The sequence below is a fragment of the Hipposideros armiger genome, unplaced genomic scaffold (assembly GCF_001890085.2).
Source record: "Hipposideros armiger isolate ML-2016 unplaced genomic scaffold, ASM189008v1 scaffold_7, whole genome shotgun sequence".
Taxonomy (NCBI): domain Eukaryota; kingdom Metazoa; phylum Chordata; class Mammalia; order Chiroptera; family Hipposideridae; genus Hipposideros; species Hipposideros armiger.
This window is the reverse complement of record NW_017731357.1, coordinates 299831-321013: the sequence shown is the minus strand read 5'-3', so window position 1 is coordinate 321013 and position 21183 is coordinate 299831. Positions and strand designations below refer to the sequence as shown.

Here is a 21183-nt window from a genome sequence, read left to right as displayed (position 1 = left end):
AGACACTATACTCCTTCTCTCCAGAAAAAAATGTGTGATTTGTCTTGGCTGGAAAATTGAAACATACTACCTGTGTAGTTTTTTGTTTGTTTGATTATAAGTATCTACAACATTAAAAAAGGTAATTTATGTGGAATTTCAAAGTTCCTTAAGATATCTTACATTACAAATGAAGTAGAATACTTAGGTAAATTTGTTTTGGTTCATTTTGGGAATTATTCCTGAGTTTACAAGCTGTTAGAATAAATATATGTGTCCTCTCACAAAATCATTAGTACCCCACCAAGCAAAAACAATGTTTAGTTTTTATCAATATCCACCATATGAATCTTTTATAGTTTGGTTATTAAGTATGAAAGACTAAGAAAAATTAAAACTATAGAAGGAAAAGGAACTAAGAGGCAAAAAATGTAATTTCAGAATTTGCAGACTTTTATAAATGCAAATAGGTTTGTTTTATATTAGAGTTTGACATTAGAAAATATTATTGGATTTTTTTAAAAGTCGGGTTTGAAAAACAAAATATTTCATGTATATAATCACATATACAGTACCTAGAATTTTGTTTTATGACTTAATACCTTTTTGTCTGAAAATTTCCTTGTGTAACTATTAGATGTGCTCATTGGGACTAATTTGCTAAGTGTGATTATTTATATCCAAATAGTTATGTGATTCTAATTATTTTATTATGCTATAAGTTAAAGTCCTCAAAATTGCAAAGCTCAGTGAAAGTCCTCCCTCAGTGGGACTAAGAGGAAATACAGAGATTTAGGAGGAGACTGGCTAGCATTTAGACAAAATTGAAAGGGTCAGTAATATATCTTACAAGGAATATGGTGAAATATATTTCTCCTTCATGTGTCAAACACTAGTGTAAATATTAGAATAATATTAGGTAAATATTAGAATAGCTCTAGTAAAATGATTCCTTGAAATCTGGTGGTTTTAGATCAAGGAAAAGATGGTTTTATCCTTTAGAATATCCTTACACCTGCACCGGGCTCACAGTATGTGATTTGGGAATGACAGCTAACTGATGGGCTGTCATAATAACTAATTGATTGTTTGTATTTCTGTGCAGGTTATGGGGCAGTTGATGAGAATCTTATGGAAAAGGCAATAGAAGTCCTGGAACGCCACTGCCATGAAAATATGAACCATGCTATTAAGACAGAGGAAGGGCTAGGCATAGAGTATGATGAAGACGTGATCTGTGATGTGTGCCGGTCTCCAGACAGTGAAGAAGGGAATGATATGGTGTTCTGTGATAAGTGTAACGTCTGTGTGCATCAGGTTAGTGAGAGTTGAGACTACCACCTCCCCACCGTCAGCCTTGATAAAGCTCACTAATGATCTCCAGCACCCATATCTGGGTAGTAGCTTGCACTTAGGGGGAAAATAAAGATTTGACCTGGCTGTTCCTGAGTAATTCCTTTAGAAACAATATTTCTTGCGATCCCCAGGGTGACTTACTAACTTTACCCCAGGGACTACACCCAGGTGTTCATTATGTCCCTTCATGCCCATGCCATTGAGATTGGCTCCTTCAGTGCCTTGGGGAGTCTCCTTGCTGCCTACGTGAGAGTCTCTCCTCTACCTTCAAATCCTTGTTACATCATCAGCTTCACCATGGTCAGTAACTATAGAGTTTATACTTCCTGTGTCTGGAAGTTCAGACTCCTTATCCTAGCACCTGGAGCCCTCTCCCATCTCCCACATATACCACTCCCAGGAAGCTAGATCCACTCCACTTTTAAAGATCGTAGAATCTTAGGACTGTAAAGGACTGTCCCACGACTCAATTTTACAGGTTATGCCCAGAAAGGTGAAGTGACTTTAACCAAGGTCTAATAGCTATTTGTCATTCTTTCTACCACACTGCCTTTTTAATGAATAATAATGATAGTGATGATATCAACATTCTTTTCAGCTCTTTCCTTTTCTTCCCCCACAAGCCCTGTGCTCCAGCGAAATAAGGTGATTCAAGGGGGCAGTGATGGGTATTCCTGACTCTGCCCTGTCTCCCTGTTTAGGCCACAATCTAAAATGCCTCCTCCCACCTCCAACTGTCAAAATTCTATATATCTTTTGAGATCTAGTTAAAATCCTGTCTTGAGCTCCCCTATCCCAAGTGATTTTTCACTCTTCTGAACCTGTTGGATGTTTCATTCATTTATCTAGCAGATAGGTACACAACACCATTCATGTGCCAGGACTGTGCTATATGCTAAAGACACAGTCATTGACAAAGTGGCAGACATGGTGTTCACCCCCAGGGATATCAGAGTCTACTGTAGGGCCTACACAGAAACTGTCCATTTTGCATAATACACCAAGTGTTTTTAGTAGGTAGAAGTCCATGCTGCTGTGGAAATACATGGGACAGATTGGGGTCAGTGACAACTTTCAGTCAGTGGCATCCAAGCTGAATCTTAATGGCCAAAAAGAGATGCCAGATAAAGCAGCAGATGTTCAGGCAGAAAGGACAACATGTTCAGATGGGGTAAAGGAGTGGGCAAAGCATGTTGGAGGCAACTCTGAGCAGTTTAGAACTATAGAGAGTGCTAGGTGGGGCCAGGAAGGCATAGAGAGTGAGGGTAGAGAAGGACACAAGGGACACATGTGAAGGGCCTTCTTTCACAAACTAAGGAACTTCGGTATTGTCCTATGAACCCTGAAGAATCAGATTTGTATTTTAGAAATATCACTCTGGCTACAAAATGACTAAAAGGATTATATAACACAGGAGATAGAAACCAGGGCTTAAGACTATTTTAATTCCCTGGGCCGTCTAACCTAACCTTACTTTGTATTAGAAGGTACTCGAAATTATTCTGTGACCAATTGGTTCTTCGTTTTTACTTTTGTCCTGTAAAAGACTGAATTTCAAAAATGTATCTTCACTCTACCAATTATTGTCATTTATGTCACACCCTCAGTGAGAGAGAAAATCTTGACTATATAAAGATGAACTTAGGTATCTGACAGTATAGGTCCACAGTCCCTTTTCTGCAATTCCGAGTTTTTAAAGCTCTGAAAACTGCAAATTTTTGCTTAAGTTTAGCACCAAAACTGATTTGGGGGCAATAGTAGAACTCACCCAACATGAGGCTGTTTTATAGTCTTTATCCCATTTTGTGTAAATACTTATGTATTTTTTAGAGAAATAATGTATTTGATTATATGGTACTGCCCCTGGTCCCATTGGGGGCTTAGGTAATATACCTTGTATGTACTGTATTTCCCAAGATCAGAGCAATCCTGAATTTCCTGATGTTTCTCACCCTAGGGTTTTCAGATAAATGATTGTCAATCTGTAGTAGGCTTGAAGGGAATAGTACAAAGGTCATCTGTATATAGTTTCTGTATTTCTCCTTCACAGTTGGGACAAAATATTAAGGAATTATTTTAAGGTTCTTTGACTAACAAAATGAAATGTAGCATAATAATTCTCCTCATAGGTATTTTGTTTTGAAAACATATCCAGTAATGACTATAAATGATGCCCTTTCATCACGTAGAAAAATGTGACAGTAACACCTGACTAGGCCTGGCAGAATGTAGCTGGTATGTAGTAAAGCTGGATGTTGTGCCACATAAAGTTTCATATAGAAGAGATTCCTCCAAAGTGAATATATTCACTTGAATTCTGAAGAGTTACTTAGGTTAGAGCTCCCTCTGTTGACTGAAAAATGACTTAAAATGATTTGGAAGATTTGTTTTACTCCTTAACAGAATCGGGAATATGTTGACATCTACATTTATTAAACAGAATTTTTCTTCTTTAATACCACCATATTATGCAAATGTTTGTCCTCTGTGCCTTTAATATACTTAAAAAGAGAGGTTTACATCAATAGATTTCAAATTTTAACAGGGAACTTAAATTTTTTCATTAAAAAATGTGAAAATTGAGACCATTCCAAGTCCCTTTATATGTTCCATTTTCTGCTTCTTAGCCCAGGGATTGAACACTCAGACTGAGGCTTAAATTTGCCTGAAGGTACATGCTCATGGTTTTTATATCTGTCGTATATAATGTTTGGCACTGAGTTTATTAACCCCCTGAAATTGTATGCAAAACATATGTTCATGCACGTGTACAGTTTTCTCAGGAGTCCACAACCTCCATGATTTTGTGGTCTAAAAAAAAATGAGAACCGCTGCTATGAAATACAAGCTTCTATGATCTTATGACCATGAATAAGTACACAAGACTCAGTAAATGATTTTCTGCCCAATAGAATACCCAGGAGGTAAAGGGTATTCCTAGAACCAGCCATTGGTTTTTCTTCTGCTGGTCTGAAAGAGGCTCTGTTTTAGGAAGGAAACTTGCTTTCATTTCCTAACAATCTTTCTGGACCTCAGAGAAAGGAAAGCTTTGAAAGTTGGAAACTTTTAAAGTGATGCTCTGCTGTTGTGAGAGCAGCCTGATTGGACTCCAGCTTCAGTTCTTGAGCTAAATTAATTTGTATTACCAAACCTACCTGCTCAATCTCAGTATAGAGAGCATTCCAGATAAAATGAAGGACCTACCCCCAGTGACCTTAAGATCTCAGTGAGGAGATGAAATATATCAGCCAAAGTAGAGACTGTGTGATACAGACTACGTACGTACCTAGTGAGGGGAACCACACTGAGTAGAGGGCAGAGGCCAAAAAATGCAACAGACACGGGGCTACAGTGACCTGAGAAGTGAGGTGAGGAGCAGCAGGCTTTAGATCCAGGGCCAGCAAACGTTTTCTTTGAAGGGTCAGATAGTAAATATTCTAGACTTTGAGGGCCACATACAGTCCCTGTTACATAATTTTTAATGTCCCTTTAGAAGTATGAAAAACATTCTCAGCTTTTTGGCCTTACAAAACAGGCCACAGGTAGTTTGCCAACCCCTGGTTTAGAAGGGGGTGGGGGTGAGCAGAAGGAATTTCTTTCTAAAGGGTTTGTTGCTGTGCAATAGAATGAAATCATTGTTTTAATAAGAATATGGCAGACAAATAGAGGAAGGATTGAAGGTGTGAAAAGGGAGGAAAAGGATTTAGAAACAAATCAATCCAGGCATGACGTGATGAGGACTTGGATGGAGCAACTGTGGTAGGGATAAAGAAGATCAGAGTCTAGAGGTCACTCTGTAGGGAGGACTACTAAGCCCCAGGGACAATAGGTGAAGGAAAGTGGATAATATGAGTGTGGGAATTTGGATCTGGAAGCTGGAAAGCATGGTGGTGATATGGATAGAGAGAGTTGGGAAAGGGGACCAGTTGAGGGGTGACATGATGGTAACTGATGTAACTTGAATCTGAGCTGTGGGTGAACCACCTGGGGCAGGCACAGGTTTTGAAGCTGCTATGGTAAATCAGTCACAGTGGTGGAGGGTGTCCCAGGCCACATGGGGAGCCAGGTGGTCCCCAGGTTTGGTCTCTAATGGTGAGAGTAGAGCGGTAAATGGGGAAGGATGGGCATAATTGGAGGTAATGAAAAGGAAATCTAGAAAGTTTTCCAAACTAATCTCCCTCCTCTCCCCCAGTAATTCATTTATTTGTCCAATTTCATTCCACAAAGGGTTTGAAGCAGCTTCCAAAACTCATTATGGAGTATTGTGATTAGTTTAATATTCTATTCAATTCAGTATTCATTCACAAGCCCATTTTCTTCAACTCAAGCAAATAATTACTACAATTTGCTGAGTGCTTTTTGTGTACCAGGCAGTTAGGCTCTTTAAACATCAGCTCATTTGCTTCTCAGAAGTTTCATTCTGTTTATTTTCTAACACTTTTTTCTTGATCACAACATGGCATGACATGTAGAAGTTGTTGAATAAGTATGTGGCCGACTAATTATAATAATCACTGAAGAAGCTTTTAAAAAGAGGAAAAATAAATACATATATATACATACATATATATATATATATATGTAACCCCCTAACTCAGATAACAGTTGGGCAAGTCTTGGCATGTATTCCCTTCTAGTCTTACTCTGTTCTCACAAACAGACATGCTGATCTTAGGACAGATGCTAGAAGTTACCTTTTTTTTTTTTTTGGAATGTTTTAAAATTACTAAATCCTGTGGATATGAGCTTGTTTGGCTTTATTTGCCTCTTTCTCCTAAAAGTGGAGGATACTCTGTGACTATACCAGAGAACAGACATGAACCCTGGTGAGAAGAATGTTAACCATTCTCCCCTCTCCTCGTGTCTCCAGGCCTGTTATGGCATCCTTAAGATCCCAGAAGGCAGCTGGCTGTGTCGCTCCTGTGTCGTGGGCATTCATCCACAGTGTGTGTTATGCCCAAAGAAAGGTGGAGCTCTGAAAACCAACAAGACAGGAAATAAATGGGCTCATGTCAGTTGTGCCCTGTGGATTCCAGAGGTAAGAACTCATCCAGGCCTGTGAGGCCGTTTGCTCCAGGGTACCCCCGTTTCCCACAATACTCAGACTGCCTCAGGCTTCATGGAGATGCTTCATGCCTGCCCGTGTTTCTGAGGTGATCATGCTTCTACTTCAGCTCCCTCACATCCTTCTTGGATACAAGTAATCATGTAATCCCATGCTGATTAATTTATAGGTGATACTGCCAGTGGAATTGGATAAATTTTTATGACAGTGGAGGCACAAAAAAACAGGGTATGAGCAGCAGATTTTTTTACGTATTAAATTTATTGGAATGACATTAGTTAGTAGGATTCTATGGGTTTCAGGTGTATAATTCTGTATTACATCATCTATATATTGCATCGTGTGTTCACCACCCAGAGTCAGTTCTCCTTCCGTCACATATATTTGACCTTCTTTACCCTCTTCTACTCCCACTCACCCCTTACCCTCTGGTAACCACTAAACTGTTGTCTGTGACTATGAGTTTTTGTTTGTTTGTTTGTTTGTTTGTCTTGTTTGTTTGTTGCTTTACATATGAGTGAAATCATGGTTCTCAGCTTTTTCTTTCTGACTTATTTCGCTTAGCATAATAATCTCAAGATCCATCCGTGTTCTTGAAAATGGCAGTATTTCCTCTTTTCTTATGGCAGAGTAGTATTCCATTGTGTATATGTACCATATCTTCTTTATCCAATCATCTATTGAAGGAAAATTTGGTTGTTTCCATGTCTTGGCCACTGAGCAGCAGATTTTTTAAGGTAAAATTTACCTTTAAATACCAAATCTTATGTGTAGGGGCTCATGCATTTTCACACATGTGTGGATCTGTAACCACAACCCAGACCAAGACATGGAACACTCTGGAAAGATCCCTCATACCCACTTTCCAGTCCCTTTCTGTGTCCCTATTACCCAAGAGTGATTTCTATCACTGTGTATTAGTTTTGTCTGTTTTTGAACTTCATATAAATAGAATCATACTTTTTGCACTTTTTGCTGTCTGGCTAGCACTCTATGTTGTAGTGTGTATCAACATTCATTCCTTTCTATTGCTGGGTAGTGTTCCATTGTATGGATATACCATGATTTATTTATCAATTCTCCTTTGATGGACATTTGAGTTGTTTCCAGTTTTAGGCTATTACAAATAAAGTAAGCAACAGTTCTTTCCCCCCAACCCCCTGTGATGGTTGCCTTTTGACATCTGACGTTATTTCCAGAGCTTGGATTCAACATTTGTTTAAGAGCTTCTTTATTTAAAACTCCATCCCTCATTATTTCATCTTGTTCTTCAGTTTCTAGTATTTCTTGATGGGCTGTGTGTACACTAAGTTGATTAAAAAGGGCTTCCAAACAGTACTTCTCCTTGCTTCTTATGGCTGCCCTTTTTTTAACCTGTTTGGAAATCCCACTCACACCCTCTTTCCCCAGGCCCTATCCAAGCCAGCAAATTTGTTAGGCAGTTTAACTGTAGGACAAGAGAGACTACAGAATTCAGTTCATGGGGGAGCTGATGATAATATATCAATAATTCATTCTTCAAAATTTCCCTGGCTTTATTCTTGTTAATGTCAGTACCAGGGGAGGTACACAACAATCAAGCTCACAAAGTTAAACTGAAAGTTCTAGATACATACTGTGGTATTCTTATGGATATAGAAGTCAGTATTTTAAAAAATACTTGACTAGTGGTTTCTTTTTCTTGCCAAGAAAATCTAGCTTATAGATATGCGACATGAACTTTCTGGTCTCTGGCCTGAGAGTGACTGTTTTCCAGCAACAAATCCCTTGCTAAGAGAGCAGGCTCTCTCAGCATATAAAAGTCTGGAATATGACTCAAGAAGAGTTCTTTAAAAGTAAAAGAAGCTTTCACACCTATTGACATTCTCTTATGGTTTCTACTACCTGGTTTCCAGTACCTTTTGGGCTGTTCAAGATCTCTCTGATCTTTCCATTGTTGGTTTCCTTGGTGTGGGCAGAACTTGTGCTAGTTTAACCATCCTTATTCAACAGTCCTTCACTTTTTTTTTTAAGATTTTATTGGGGAATTGGGGGAAGGGGAACAGACAAGTTGGTGTCCTTTTGTTCTTCAGTCTAGTTGTAGAGGGCGTTGCTTCACTGGCCCATGTTGGTATTATCATTGCGCTCTTCCTGGGTGAGGTGATTGCTCGCCAACCATTGGACGGCCATTAATGGTGGCTCACAGCAGCTCACGAAAACTCACGCCTGCTGCCGGCTGCTCAGGCTGGCTGCCAACCACTCATGGTAGCTTATGGCAGTCCACTGCAGCAGGGGCTGCAGCCTACGCTGTCGCTGGCAACTCAGAGCAGCCCAGCTCCAGGTTGAGCTGTTGTTCACCATCTTAGCTGTAGAGGGCGCAGCGTCCCTGGCCCTCCTGTGGGATCCGAACCGGGGCCCTGCTGCTCAGAGCTGGCATCCCAAGCCAACTGTTAACCAATGCGCCACTCAGCCGGCCTCCTTCACTTTTTAAAGTTGTGTCTCTCTTACAATCTCATGTACATGTTTGTATAAAAAAAGAAGAAAGAAAAAGGAAATACTTTTTACCAGAAGTTGCTTGACCCCTTATTTTCATGTGGAAAAGAATTTTCCATCCTTTTTTGAAACACCCTTTTCCTTTCAGCACTCTCCCAAAGACTTAATTTTACTTTGAACCACTTTGGCTGAGAGGGTCGAGTAAACCGATGATAGATATGTAATTTTTTTGGGGGGGGGTCTTGCTAAGGCAAGGCCTCAAAAAATTTCACCACCAATCCTTGAAGTGTCCTCCTCCCTACTGGGAATGTCTGCTTAAAGGCAGAAGATGCTGTGTGTCCCCGAAGAGAGAAGAGTCAATAGATATGTAATTTTAAAGACTTTGGTGTAAAAATGTTGTCATTCTCATCCTTTCTGCTTATGTGCCTAGTCTCCACTCCTGCCCTCTCATCCTATATATGAAACGTTTCTGTTACTGGAAATGATAAAAGGTTTGAGCAGTGGCCAGAGACAAACTTTATTTATTCTTAGTCCCATAGTAACCTTAAGAGACATGGCTCACGTCATTTTTTTTGATGCTCTGAGCTTTGTGTAACATAATTCATGGTTTGTAAAAGGTACTTCAGGAATGCCATGGTGCCTCTGCCTTATGGTGGTGTTTTATTTATAGGTCAGCATTGGTTGTCCCGAGAGGATGGAACCAATCACAAAGATATCCCACATCCCACCCAGTCGGTGGGCCTTAGTCTGTAACTTGTGCAAGTTGAAGACAGGGGCTTGCATTCAGGTAAGTCCCCATGAGAAGTGGTAGAGGGAGCTAACACCAAATTGGCCCGACTTACCCTCCCAGTGAGAGAGAGCATCATTATCTGAAAGGTTACTCAGGAGACCTCCCACTCACTCCCAGGACTCTGCCATTGTACAGACCATTTCTGGAACCCTTTTTTTGGACATTGCCTCTGAACCCTTCAGCTTGTTCTTTTCAGTATCCATAGTGGTAGTCAGTTTCCATCTTTTGTTGTCAGAGTTGATGAGTTAGGTGAATTCTGAAGCACCCGGCTCAGGTGACGAGGGAGACTGCACCACTGGGCCCCACAGCATACCTACTACATATAGACCACTCTACTAAGACCGGGAGACATTGCAGCTCCACCTAATACATAGGAACAGACACAGGGAGGCAGCCAAAATGGGGAGACAAAGAAACATGTACCAAATGAAAGAACAGAGTAAAGCTCTAAGAAAAAGAAATAAACAAAATAGAGATAAGCAATGTACCAGATGCAGAGTTCAAAACACTGGTTATAAGGATGCTCGATCTCAGGGAGAACTTCAACAGAGATAAGAAACATAAAAATGGAGATGGAAAACATAAAGGGGAGCCAGTCAGAAATAAAGAAGGCAATAAGTGAAATGAAGAATACGTTAGAGGCTCCAAGGTACAATGTGAGATGCCTCACTGGTTACAAAAGTAACAAGTGACTAGATCTGGCACCTGCAGCTAGAGAAAAACAACCAGTTTCATTCAACAAGGCTAATCCCTATGATCGGGGATCTGACTTTTAGCTAATTTTAATGTTATTATGATGTCATTTGGATCTTTTTTGTAGTTCATCAGCATGATGATTGAGTGTTCACAGTCTTGTGTGAGGTGCCTCCCTCAAACCTTGTTACGACACATGAAAGGAAAACGTATGTCCACACAAAAACTTGTACACAAATGTTCACAGTAGCATTATTTCATAAAAGCCAAAAAGTGTAAACAACCCAAATGACCATCAAATAATGAATGGATAAAGAAATGTGGTATGGCCATACAATAGAATATTATTTGGCCATATTTTAAAAAGAATGAAATTCTAATACTTGTTACAACATGAACCTTGAAAACATGCTAAGTGAAAGAAGCCAGACACAAGCAGCCACATATTATATGGTTCCACTTATATGAAATGCCCAGACTAGGCCTATCTATAGAGATATAAAGTAGATTAGTGGTTGCGCAGGGCTGGGGTTGGGAACAGGGAGTGACTGTACATAGGCAAGATATTTCTTTGGGGGATGGGTTGAAAATGTACTGGAATACGTATGGAAATGTTTGTACAGCTCTGTAAATATACTGAAGACCATTGAAGTATATACTTAAAATTGGTGAGTTTATGGTATGTAAATTATATCTCAATAAAGCTGTTTTTGGTTTTTTTTGTTTTGTTTTTAGCTGAGCCATCCTGCCACCTGTTGGCAGCTCAGCGGCAGCTCAGCGGGGGCTGGGACTCGAACCGCTGTTGCTCAGAGCTCGCACACTTGAGCGAATTCTTAACCAACTGAGCCACTCGGCCGGCCCCCAAAGCTGTTTTTTAATAGGCATAATGATACCTCCCCTATCACCTTAAGTGGTTACAGAAGAAATAAATGAGATGTATACAAAGGCATTTTGTGTAATAAAATGTGCCAAATACATGTTTTTGGAAAAAAGTAAGATTTTTAATTGTCACCAAAACTTGGTTGGCATTTCTCCTTTACCACCAAAATATATAGACCTCCAGCTATAAATGTCATAGAATGTCCTTTATTTTTTTGAAACTAGATGAATTTTATGGCAGTTTCCTAAGGACATTCCAGTTTTCATCTAAATACCAAATTCTTACTCATGTATTATCTTTTATTTTAAGTAATTTATATTTATGTTTCTACATTCTGTAAATTTGAACTGAGAAAGGTGATTTGTTTTAGCTTCCCATTAGTAGTAGTTTCATGTCACACATTAATTCCCTTCAATAGAAAAGAACCTTGGCTTTCTCTTCCCATATTTTTGTCAGTTATTAAGTAGCAAAAGAGCACTATGCCCAACACAGTTAATCTTTTGCTAAAGAACGCCTTTTGCTTCTTGTGTTTTAAATGACTGGCTAGTTTCTTAGCCATGTGATGACAAAACATAGCCAGATAAAAATACGTTTGGGGCTTTTAAAATCCTCATTTTCATGAGGCTTTTCAAATACATGGAAATTTTAAGGATACAGATGTCAGTGTAATGTAACAAACTTTTCCAACAGAGCTTTCTAAAGCCGGGGGCGGGGGGCTGTTGTGGGAATGCTAGAGTGATTCGTAAATGGCTTGATGACCACTTAATTGAAAAGTGGAAAGAGTGGGAGGTAGGGGGGCAGTGAAGGTAGAAAATCGGGTCTTTTAGAGGAAGTACAAGCAATAATAAATGTGGTGCTTGATAAGATGATCTTAGAATTCCATCCCTGGGATTCTTTATCCTGTGAAATTAATTTAAATGGAATCTGTCCCAATAAAGCTTTGATGGTTGTCAGGATTCTCTTAGGTATTGAATTTCTCAGTCTATTATAAGGAGACCTGGCAGGGTTTGCATTTCTTTAGTGTTTATTCATATCCAAAGTCACTCTCTATGTTTAGTTATCAAAAACCCAACACATAGGTAATTGAGCATTCTGCCCTCCAGATGCAGGCTTCCAAAAGAGTTGACACTTGGCTTTAACCATGGACATTCCAACTATATCCTTCGAAACAGATCCTCCATTGCTTTCCCTCCTGCCTCTGCATAAGCATAAATGCACCCAAGCGTTTAAAATCTTTGGAAGGAAAGCTGTACCATAACAAATGGTAATTGAGGCTAACTGAAGCACAGGAAGGAGTACAGCAGTCATGGGCCAGATTCTCCCTGGTCTGTGTTGCATCTGTGAATGGCAAAATATTGTAAACTTAATTTCAGCTTACCTGTCACCATACTGTCTAATAGAACTTTCTGTAATGATGAAAACCTGTGCTGTGCAGTGTGATTGGAATGTGGACAATGTGACTGAGGAATTGAAATTTTTTTTTCTTTAAATATGGAACAGTTCACGAATTTGCATGTCATCCTTGTGCAGGGGCCATGCTAATCTTCTCTGTATCTTTCCAATTTTAGTATATGTGTTGCCGAAGCGAGCACAGGAATTGAATTTTTAATTGTGTGTAATGTTAATTAATTTAAATCTACCGTATTTCCCCATGTATAAGATGCACCCTGTTTTGAAATATTTGGGGTCTAAAAACTGGGTGTGTCTTATACAGTGGTTGTATGAGCGCAAACACAAGCACGAAAAAAGTGGGAAATGCAAGTAAAAAAATCTACAACCATTTCATAAGTCACACCCAGTTTTTAGACCCCAAATTTTTCTGGAAAGGGTGCATCTTATACATGGGGAAATACTGTAAATAGCTGTTTGTGGCTGGTTGGCTACCATGTTGGAGAGCACAGCTCTATAAGAACAATTTCAAGAAGTTAGATTACTTAGATACTAGTCTTTTTAGAACTAGTTAGATGCTCTGGCAATAGTACTGACTTGTTTTTTTCTATAATTTGTTCAGAAGAATTTCTTGAGCACCTGCTTGTTCAATAGTTGATGGCAGTGCGTGATGAATGATGCAGCTGCTGTCTTTAAGAGCTATGACCAGGGACTTAACATTTATTCTATAGGTACAGCATGAGAAGTACCATTATAGAAGCATATAATAAGGTAATATAGGAGACACAGAATAGGTACAGCATGACTCTTTACAGGGATCAAGGAAGACTTCTCAGACAAACTTAATGCTTGAGCTGAAACCTTAAAGGGGAGTTTGGAGCTTTTTGAGTTTTTTGCCTCTGTTTTTGCTGTTTTCTATAAGAACAGATTCCTTGGGTTACTTGTAAAGCCTCTGTCATGATCCATTTAGGATCAGCTTTCTCCCTGTCTTTCCTTTGCTTCCTGAGTTCTCAATTTAGGCCCAGGTATATAAGGCTTCCCCGTTCTCCCTAGCCCTACTGCCTTGACACATCTTTGGTCTTCCTTCAGTGTTCAGTGAAAAGCTGCATCACTGCCTTCCATGTCACCTGTGCCTTTGAGCACAACCTAGAAATGAAGACCATCCTAGATGAGGGTGATGAAGTGAAGTTCAAGTCATTCTGCCTCAAGCACAGCGAAAACAAGCAGAAACCTGGGGAGGCCGAGTACCCTCCACCCAGGGCTGCAGAGCAGAGCCAGGCCAAAAGTGAGAAGACCGGCCTGCGGGCACAGAAACTTCGGGAGCTGGAGGAGGAGTTCTATACCCTGGTCAATGTGGAAGATGTGGCCACAGAGCTGGGGCTGCCTACACTAATTATGGACTTTATCTATAATTACTGGAAACTAAAGCGGAAAAGTAACTTTAATAAGGCATTACTGCCTCCGAAGGAGAATGAAGAAAATGGCCTTATGCAACCAAAAGAGGAAAGTATTCATACTCGCATGAGAATGTTTATGCATCTACGGCAAGACCTAGAGAGGGTAAGGAGACCAGTTGTGACTTGTGTGTAAGTCTCAGTCTGCATGGAAATAGAGGTCCCACTTATAGTTGGTTTCTTTAAGGGTCAGCTCATTTATAGTGTGGGCTTCTGTGTCCTTGCTTATCTTCTTTCATCACGGCCCCAGATATTGGGCTGTTTAAATTTTGTCAGGCATATTCAGGGAATTGGAGAAGCCTTGCTTATATGCTCTATGAACCGTAAATTTGAAATAAGTTTTCATTTGGTTTACTTTTTCACTGTTGAGCCTAAGTTAGATCAGTTTTATTTTACTGACACACTTATAAGGCTGCGGGCTGAAGAAAGAATGAATTTTGTTCAGGAAAGCCCTAGATCAGAGTTTCTCAAATAATTTGTCCAGGTGGGGAGTATGAGAGAGTGGGGATCTCACCCTTGTGGCTGAGTTGAAAGAGTGAACAAAAAAGCCACTTCCAGGCTTCCCAGCAGTGGACTTTGTCTATAACTGCTAGAAACTGAAACTTTATCCTGCTGGTCCAGCACTCATTACAAAATTGTACTGGATCCAGCATTGCCATCGTTTACTCAGGGAAGGCTGAAATGTTAAATCATCATTCAGTCTTCCCAGCCTGGCTGTGCAGATAACTGTCAAGCCCAGGACACTGCAGGGAGAGTAGGTTTCAGGAGGTGGCATTGGAGCATTTTGCTTGTGCTGCTAATTTATATGGGAACCATGATCCCACAACTGCCCATGTTGCGTGAATTCGTGTGGAGTGGCTCTCGTTGTGCAGCCTTTAGGTTCTGTCTTCTCTCCTCACTACTCCCCACCCCACCTGACTTCAGTTGTCTAAATTTTAGCTAAATAATTTTCTCAGATTTGCACCACATGACAGAAATCTCTGCTGGGGTTGGGCTTTCAGGTCCGAAATTTGTGCTACATGATAGGCCGACGAGAAAAGCTGAAGCTGTCACAGACCAAAGTACAGGAACAGATCTTCAGTTTGAATGCCCAGCTTCTTAACGAGGAAAATTCTGAAGGTAATCTATATGTCAAAGATGTTCTAGAGTGCCAAAAAAATGTATACAAGTGGACGCTTTGGTCAACGTTGCTCAAGCAGTAGTTCACCATAATCAGAAGTGTCTGGACGCTGATGGTAACCACTTTGAGCATCTCTTGTAATTGCAGAAGTGAAACATGACTTGTATTCATCTTTCGTTATCAATGTATATTGAGTATTACAATTTTAATACAGTTTTTCTTTCTTAAACTCTACATACATTTTTTTGGCACCCTCTGTATATAGATTCTGTTTAACAACTTAAATTTTATGTCAATTGTTTCACTTAAAAATCTTTTAAAATTCTTGTCAAATATTTCATTTGCTCTAGTCCAACCCTGATATAATGTGGCACATTCCACTGTCAACTCATGAGACAAGAAATCCCAGGGCGGGGTTGGGGGAGTTGCAGGTCTAGGGCAGATAATCTAGGTCCCAGACAGATATATGGACCATTAGTTGGAGCCATAAAATTATTCTATAATCATAACGTCCATTTAGAAATCAAGAAGAGAGTATCTAATCCTAGTTTCCAGAAAACATTTCACTCCAGGGTTAGCCATCATAACAATAGTCTGTTAAAATAAATCCTTAGCTAGAAGTTTGGAGATCTGGGTTCTTGTCTCTTCATTTATTCACTAATTTTTGTTGAGCACCTACTATGAACTAAGAACTGAGCTAGAAGATAAGATAGAGCAGTCAGTGAGACAGAATCCCTGCCTGCAGGGTACGCTGCCTATTGGTGAGAGAGACAGGTGAGCATAATTACAGTGCCCTGAGCATGGAGAGCTTGGCTGGAATGGTGACAGTCATATACTGTGACATGTGTAACCTCCCTGTGCAGAATCCAGCTCCTGCCAAGGGCCAGCCATAGAGCAAGAGAGACAGCAGAAATGAGGTGTCAGGCATCAAAGGCTCTGAGGTATTTTTGAGTATCATGAGTCACAGCAGAATGGTGTAGCAGGAGGCAGCAGGGCCACTTAGCCACAAGGGTACCCTGACAGACAAGGCAGGAGGAGCCTCTCCGTGCTATTGGCCCCTAGACCACGTGGCTTCTCAGTGGTGCAAGTTATCCCCATAATGCTTGTGGCATCGATAGGTGGCAGACCCTGGTAGAGAAGGGGGCTGTGAGTGTTCCACATGGACCCTTAGGCAATAAATGGTGCCCATTAGGGCACCTAAAGTTGTCCTCTCTATATGTCATTTTTGTGAGGTGGCATTAAGATATTAATGGGCAAAGCCCTAGGTCACATGCAAGGAGGAATTGTTTGGTAGTGCTGTTAATTCCAGAGCACTGAAAATAATAGAGAGAGGAAGACCTGTTCTAAATATGACTATAGGGTGACATAGCCAGGTAACTGATTGCCAGTACTCCCCCAGGCCAAGCCCATAACAGGCCATTGTCATAATCCTTTCCTACCGGCCTTGCCACTACAAAATCTGCACCACACCTCCATGGCGGTCATTCATAGTGGGGAAACTTTTTTAGGTTAAGGACATAAAATACACAGGAACTACCCACTACCACTTCTACTAATGCCAGGTTAAAACCCATACATACTCTTCACCCACCAAAGCCTGTGCTGTGTTCCTGGGGGTTTGTATTTGACTTGATTTAGGACGGCCAGGAAAGGTTGGAGGGTGGAGTCTGAAATGTCTATGTTTAAGGCACATCCTAAGTGCTGTACAGTACCCACACACATGCACGTGCGCGCGCGCGCGCACACACACACACACACACACACACACACCCTATTTGTGTGTCATTGCTAGTGACATTCTTTTCATAAATGGAAGGGGCAGAGATGGGGACATAGGAGGCAGCACACTAGTCTTTGTGATCTTTTTACAGACTAGGAGAGCAGAAGTAGTGAGATCGGGAGTCACACAGCAAACATTGGCATTGCTGCGTTTCCCCCCACCCCAACCTCTAGTTCAGCTCACTCCAGCTGCTATACTATGATGTACACGCAGAGACAGGTGCTTGTTAGCGTTTTGGAAAAGTGAGTATGTGAACTCACTCTGCCATGAGCACGTGTGCCGTTGTTTAAATCAGTTGTTAAAATGGATCTTTCTTTTTTATCTCAGGGCATCCTTTGACAAGTGCACTAGAAAACTCATTGTTTTACCCACCACCGAGAATTACCATCAAGTTAAAAATGCCCAAATCGGCCCCAGAAGACTGCCAAAAGAGCTCCACAGAGCCTGATCACGGGCCTCCCTCTCCTGACAACAACTCCTCTGTTCAAAATACAAGGAGCACGCAAGCGCCTCAGGAATCGCTAGAAAAGAGAATGAAAACCTATCCCAGGTATCCATTAGAGAGCAAGAGTAACCGTTTGCTGGCCAGTCTTGGCCTTTCTAGGGAAGCAAGGGATCCCAGTCCTGCTTGGAGACCTCCATCTCCAGAGTTCTATCATGGGCAGTCACAGGGAAAGCCTCTGGTCCTTCAGGCTGCCCTTCATGGGCAGTCTTCCATTGGGAATGGGAAAAATCAGCCTAACTCCAAGGTTGCCAAGTCTAATGGCCTGGAGGATAGCTGGTCTGGGAATATCACCCCAAAAGATAGCTCGAGTGAGATGTTCTGTGGCCAGGAGTCTATGCTCAGCTCCCACTTGGCCAGTCAGGGCAGCTTTAGAAAATCTACCATGGAACACTTCAGCAGGTCCTTTAAGGAGGCCACCAACAGGTGGGTGAGGACCACAGAGGGCCTCCAGTATTGTGGGAAGCCAACCAAGAATATTAACCCCAGGGAGCGGCTCTGGGGCAAGCAGCTTGTCAGGCGGTCTGCAGGGAGAGCTCCATATCAGGAAAACGATGGGTATTGCCCAGATTTGGAGCTAAGTGATTCAGAAGTAGAAAGTGATGGGAGTCAAGAGAAAGTCAAGGTAAGGAAAGAGAGCTCAGATAGGGAAAATCCTCCCCATGACTCCAGACGGGATTGCCACACTAAAAGCAAGACATATCCTCTTTCCCACAGTTCAATGCAAAGGTGATGAACAACTTCCAAGAAAATAACTCCGTCTGCCTTTTCTTCATATATTGTGGAGAACCTATACACTAAAAAGATTTCTGGCATATGTTGGGAGAGAGATTGTAATGAAAGAAATAAAGAGTTTCCACAGTCAATTGGCTTGCGGTTTCTGAACCAGTTTCAAGTGTAGTTTTCACAAGCACATTTTAGGAATTGCAGATTGTCCAAAAGTCTCTTTTTGGCCAGAGACTAGTGAGAACAGCTGGGCCCAGAGTATTAGTTCAGTAAATACTTTGGGGCAGCTTTACAGTTATATTAACACATTGATGCGCGTATGTATTAAGAATCCTTGTTAATGGATTTGCCAGAGACATGATTACCAGACACTAAAACTACTTATCTTTTGAAGCTACAGCATGTGACTCCCAGAGCTCCTATCTATAGGAAGTTTCTAACTCCGCTGGTATCTGGAAACCCTCCTCAGGGAAAGACCAGGGGCCAACATCTCAGATACTGTCAGACTCAACTACACTCTTCCTTTGCTCTGTGCAAGGTAGAGTTCCTTTCAGAGGATCTTAATTTACCAAGTCAATACTCCTAGTGCTTATAAGTGTCCAGTGCCTGTTCCTAGACTTGCTTGTTGGGGACACACTTGTAACTATTTCACCCAGCTAACAAGCATAAAAAGCTAACTTGTGGATAGTGTTTACAAAAGTACGAAAGTACTACTTCCAAGGGAAATGCTCTGATTCTCCCAGTGTAGGCATTTGTGAAGGATCCCAGAGCCTTTCCCAAAGTGAGACCATTTCTGGGGGATTTGTACCAGGTCAGGGTTTTTGTGTTATTGTTTTCAAATAAGTTTGACTTAAATAAGTTTGGCTGACAGTTTTTGTATACCTGCTTTAATGTTTATAAAAATTTTATTGAGGTATAATTAAAATATAAAATGCACAGAGGTTAAGTATTCTTACCTGCTTTAATTTTGAAACAGATTTTTATTGTCAAACAGAATTTGAAAGCATGTGTTTAACACATGGATATAATTTAGCTTTGTACCAACTTTGAATCCGAAGTAATTTCCCAAACAAAAAGCTGGAGCCGTTTTTCAGAAGTTGCTTCTACCCTGTTCCCAAACTATCTGCCTTGATTAATTCCTGGGAGGAAGAGAATGATTACATTTGGTGAGGGGATAAAACATGCCTGCTTCCCATGTAAAAAAGGGGGAAATGTTAGAGTGTTTTAAATGTGAAGCCAACTATAATTCTCTGCTCTCTTTTCTTAGCCTTAAGTTAATATTATCTTTCTTCTAGTTTGGGAAAGTGTAGTGGGAATTTTCAGACAAAAGTGGCCATTTTCAATTTTTTTTAAGTTTACTGGTAGAACAGCCCAGCTGCAATAGGCACCAGTCAGTAAAGGCAGGGGCCCCTCTTCCCATCAATAAGGGAAAGCAGTTTCCTCTACCCACTTTTGTTCTTGTAGCCTTGTTAATGGCTTTCTTTGCTTTTGTTTTTGCCTCCTTTTCTGGAAACTTCTGTATTTTGCGTCTCCTTTGGCCACATCTTCAGCATGTTTCTTTTAACACCTGTGTACACGTGTGAACATGCCCTAACGTGTGGAAGGTGTCCTGTGTTTTGTTTGAATGGAAAAAGCTATGGATTATCCAAAGGAGGAATAGAATTTCTCCTGTTTATGCACTACGTTTCTGTGCTTCTTTTTTTCTGGAGTTCTCCTGGGGTTAGATATTAATTTGACACTTTCATGGCAGTGAAGTGATAATGGAGCTGTGTTATAAACTCCTGTTAGAGGCCAGTACAGTAGCTCATGTCCCTTCATGCCTCTCAATTCTGAGTGAGTGGGAGGAAAAGTGAACATTGAAAAAGTGCTTTAGCCAAATTCCATATGTAATGCCATTGGAATAGTATTGACTAAAATAATTTCAGTCAGGGAAACATAGTTGTAATATTTTTACAGGATTTTCTTAGGTAAATGAAGGAGCCTTCAGTTGTATAAATTTCAATTGCCCCAAAATGTATTTGCTACATTTTGCTGTTGTTTGAAGTATTACCTCTTAACCTTCTTTGTTAATTTTTTTCATTTTGTCTTATATAGTCCAGTTTTCCAAGATAAACACAGTCTTTTTTCAAATGTCACGTTTTTACCAATACTTTTTCATTAAATTATGAAAACTGCTAATTACTGTCAGTGTGGTAATGTTTTATTTTGGCATATGGGTTTTAGAAAATTGTACATAGGTGCCTTTTATATTCTAAAAAATCTTATTCAGAGAAAATTAAAAGAGAAAATCTTATTCATTAAATAAAAGAGATGGTGGGGGGGAAGAAAGGAGGAGGAATTCAATGTTTAGAAGCGCAAATTCATGATTCATGTCAATACCAAGTACCAAAGAGAACTCTGGGGACTTGGACTCTACCCAGAAATCATGAGTTCATTAGTCTGATAAGACATAACCTTAGGATCATCAAAGAAAATCACCAAGGGGCCGGCCGAGTGGCGCGTTGGTTAAGAGCTGGCTTGGGACGCCAGAGGGCCCCGGTTCAGATCCCACATATGAGGGCCAGTGACACTGCCCTCTACAGCTAAGATGCTGAACAACTGCTGTGAGTTGCCAGCGACGGCATAGGCTGCAGCACCTGTGGCAGTGGGTTGCCATGGGCTACCGTATGTAGCCAGCAGCCAGCGTGAGCGGCCAGCAGCCGCAGTGAGCGGCCGTCCAGAGGCCGGCGACTGATCTGCCTCGCCCNGGAAGAGCGCAATGATGGTGCCAACTTGGGCCAGTGGAGCAACGTCCTCCACAACTAGACTGAAGAACAAAAGGACAGCAACTTGTCTGTTCCCCTTCCCACAATTCCCCAGAGCTGTTCCCATCCCCCAATTCCCCAATAAAAAAATAAAATTGAAAAAAATTTTTTAAAAATCACCAGGGAAATAGATCCTATCCGATGGACCCTATAGTCACACAGTTTGGGAGGCT

The 21183-nt window shown here is 40.8% G+C and overlaps 1 protein-coding gene across 7 annotated transcripts in view; it reads left to right on the top strand.

Annotated features, from left to right (window-relative positions):
- JADE3 (jade family PHD finger 3) overlaps positions 1-20383 on the top strand; it is a 113228-nt gene extending 92845 nt beyond the window's left edge. For 2 of the 7 annotated variants that reach the window (XM_019649344.1, XM_019649337.1), the window contains exons 6-11: positions 1085-1296; positions 6206-6373; positions 9543-9659; positions 13714-14184; positions 15080-15197; positions 17306-20383. In XM_019649344.1, coding sequence (XP_019504889.1) covers positions 1085-1296; positions 6206-6373; positions 9543-9659; positions 13714-14184; positions 15080-15197; positions 17306-18213 — 1994 coding nt within the window. In that variant the 3' untranslated portion in view covers positions 18214-20383. The remainder of the gene's footprint in view (positions 1-1084; positions 1297-6205; positions 6374-9542; positions 9660-13713; positions 14185-15079; positions 15198-17305) is intronic. The other 5 variants (XM_019649373.1, XM_019649363.1, XM_019649388.1 and 2 more) reach the window with 4 other exon arrangements.
- The last annotated feature ends 800 nt before the right edge of the window (positions 20384-21183 follow it).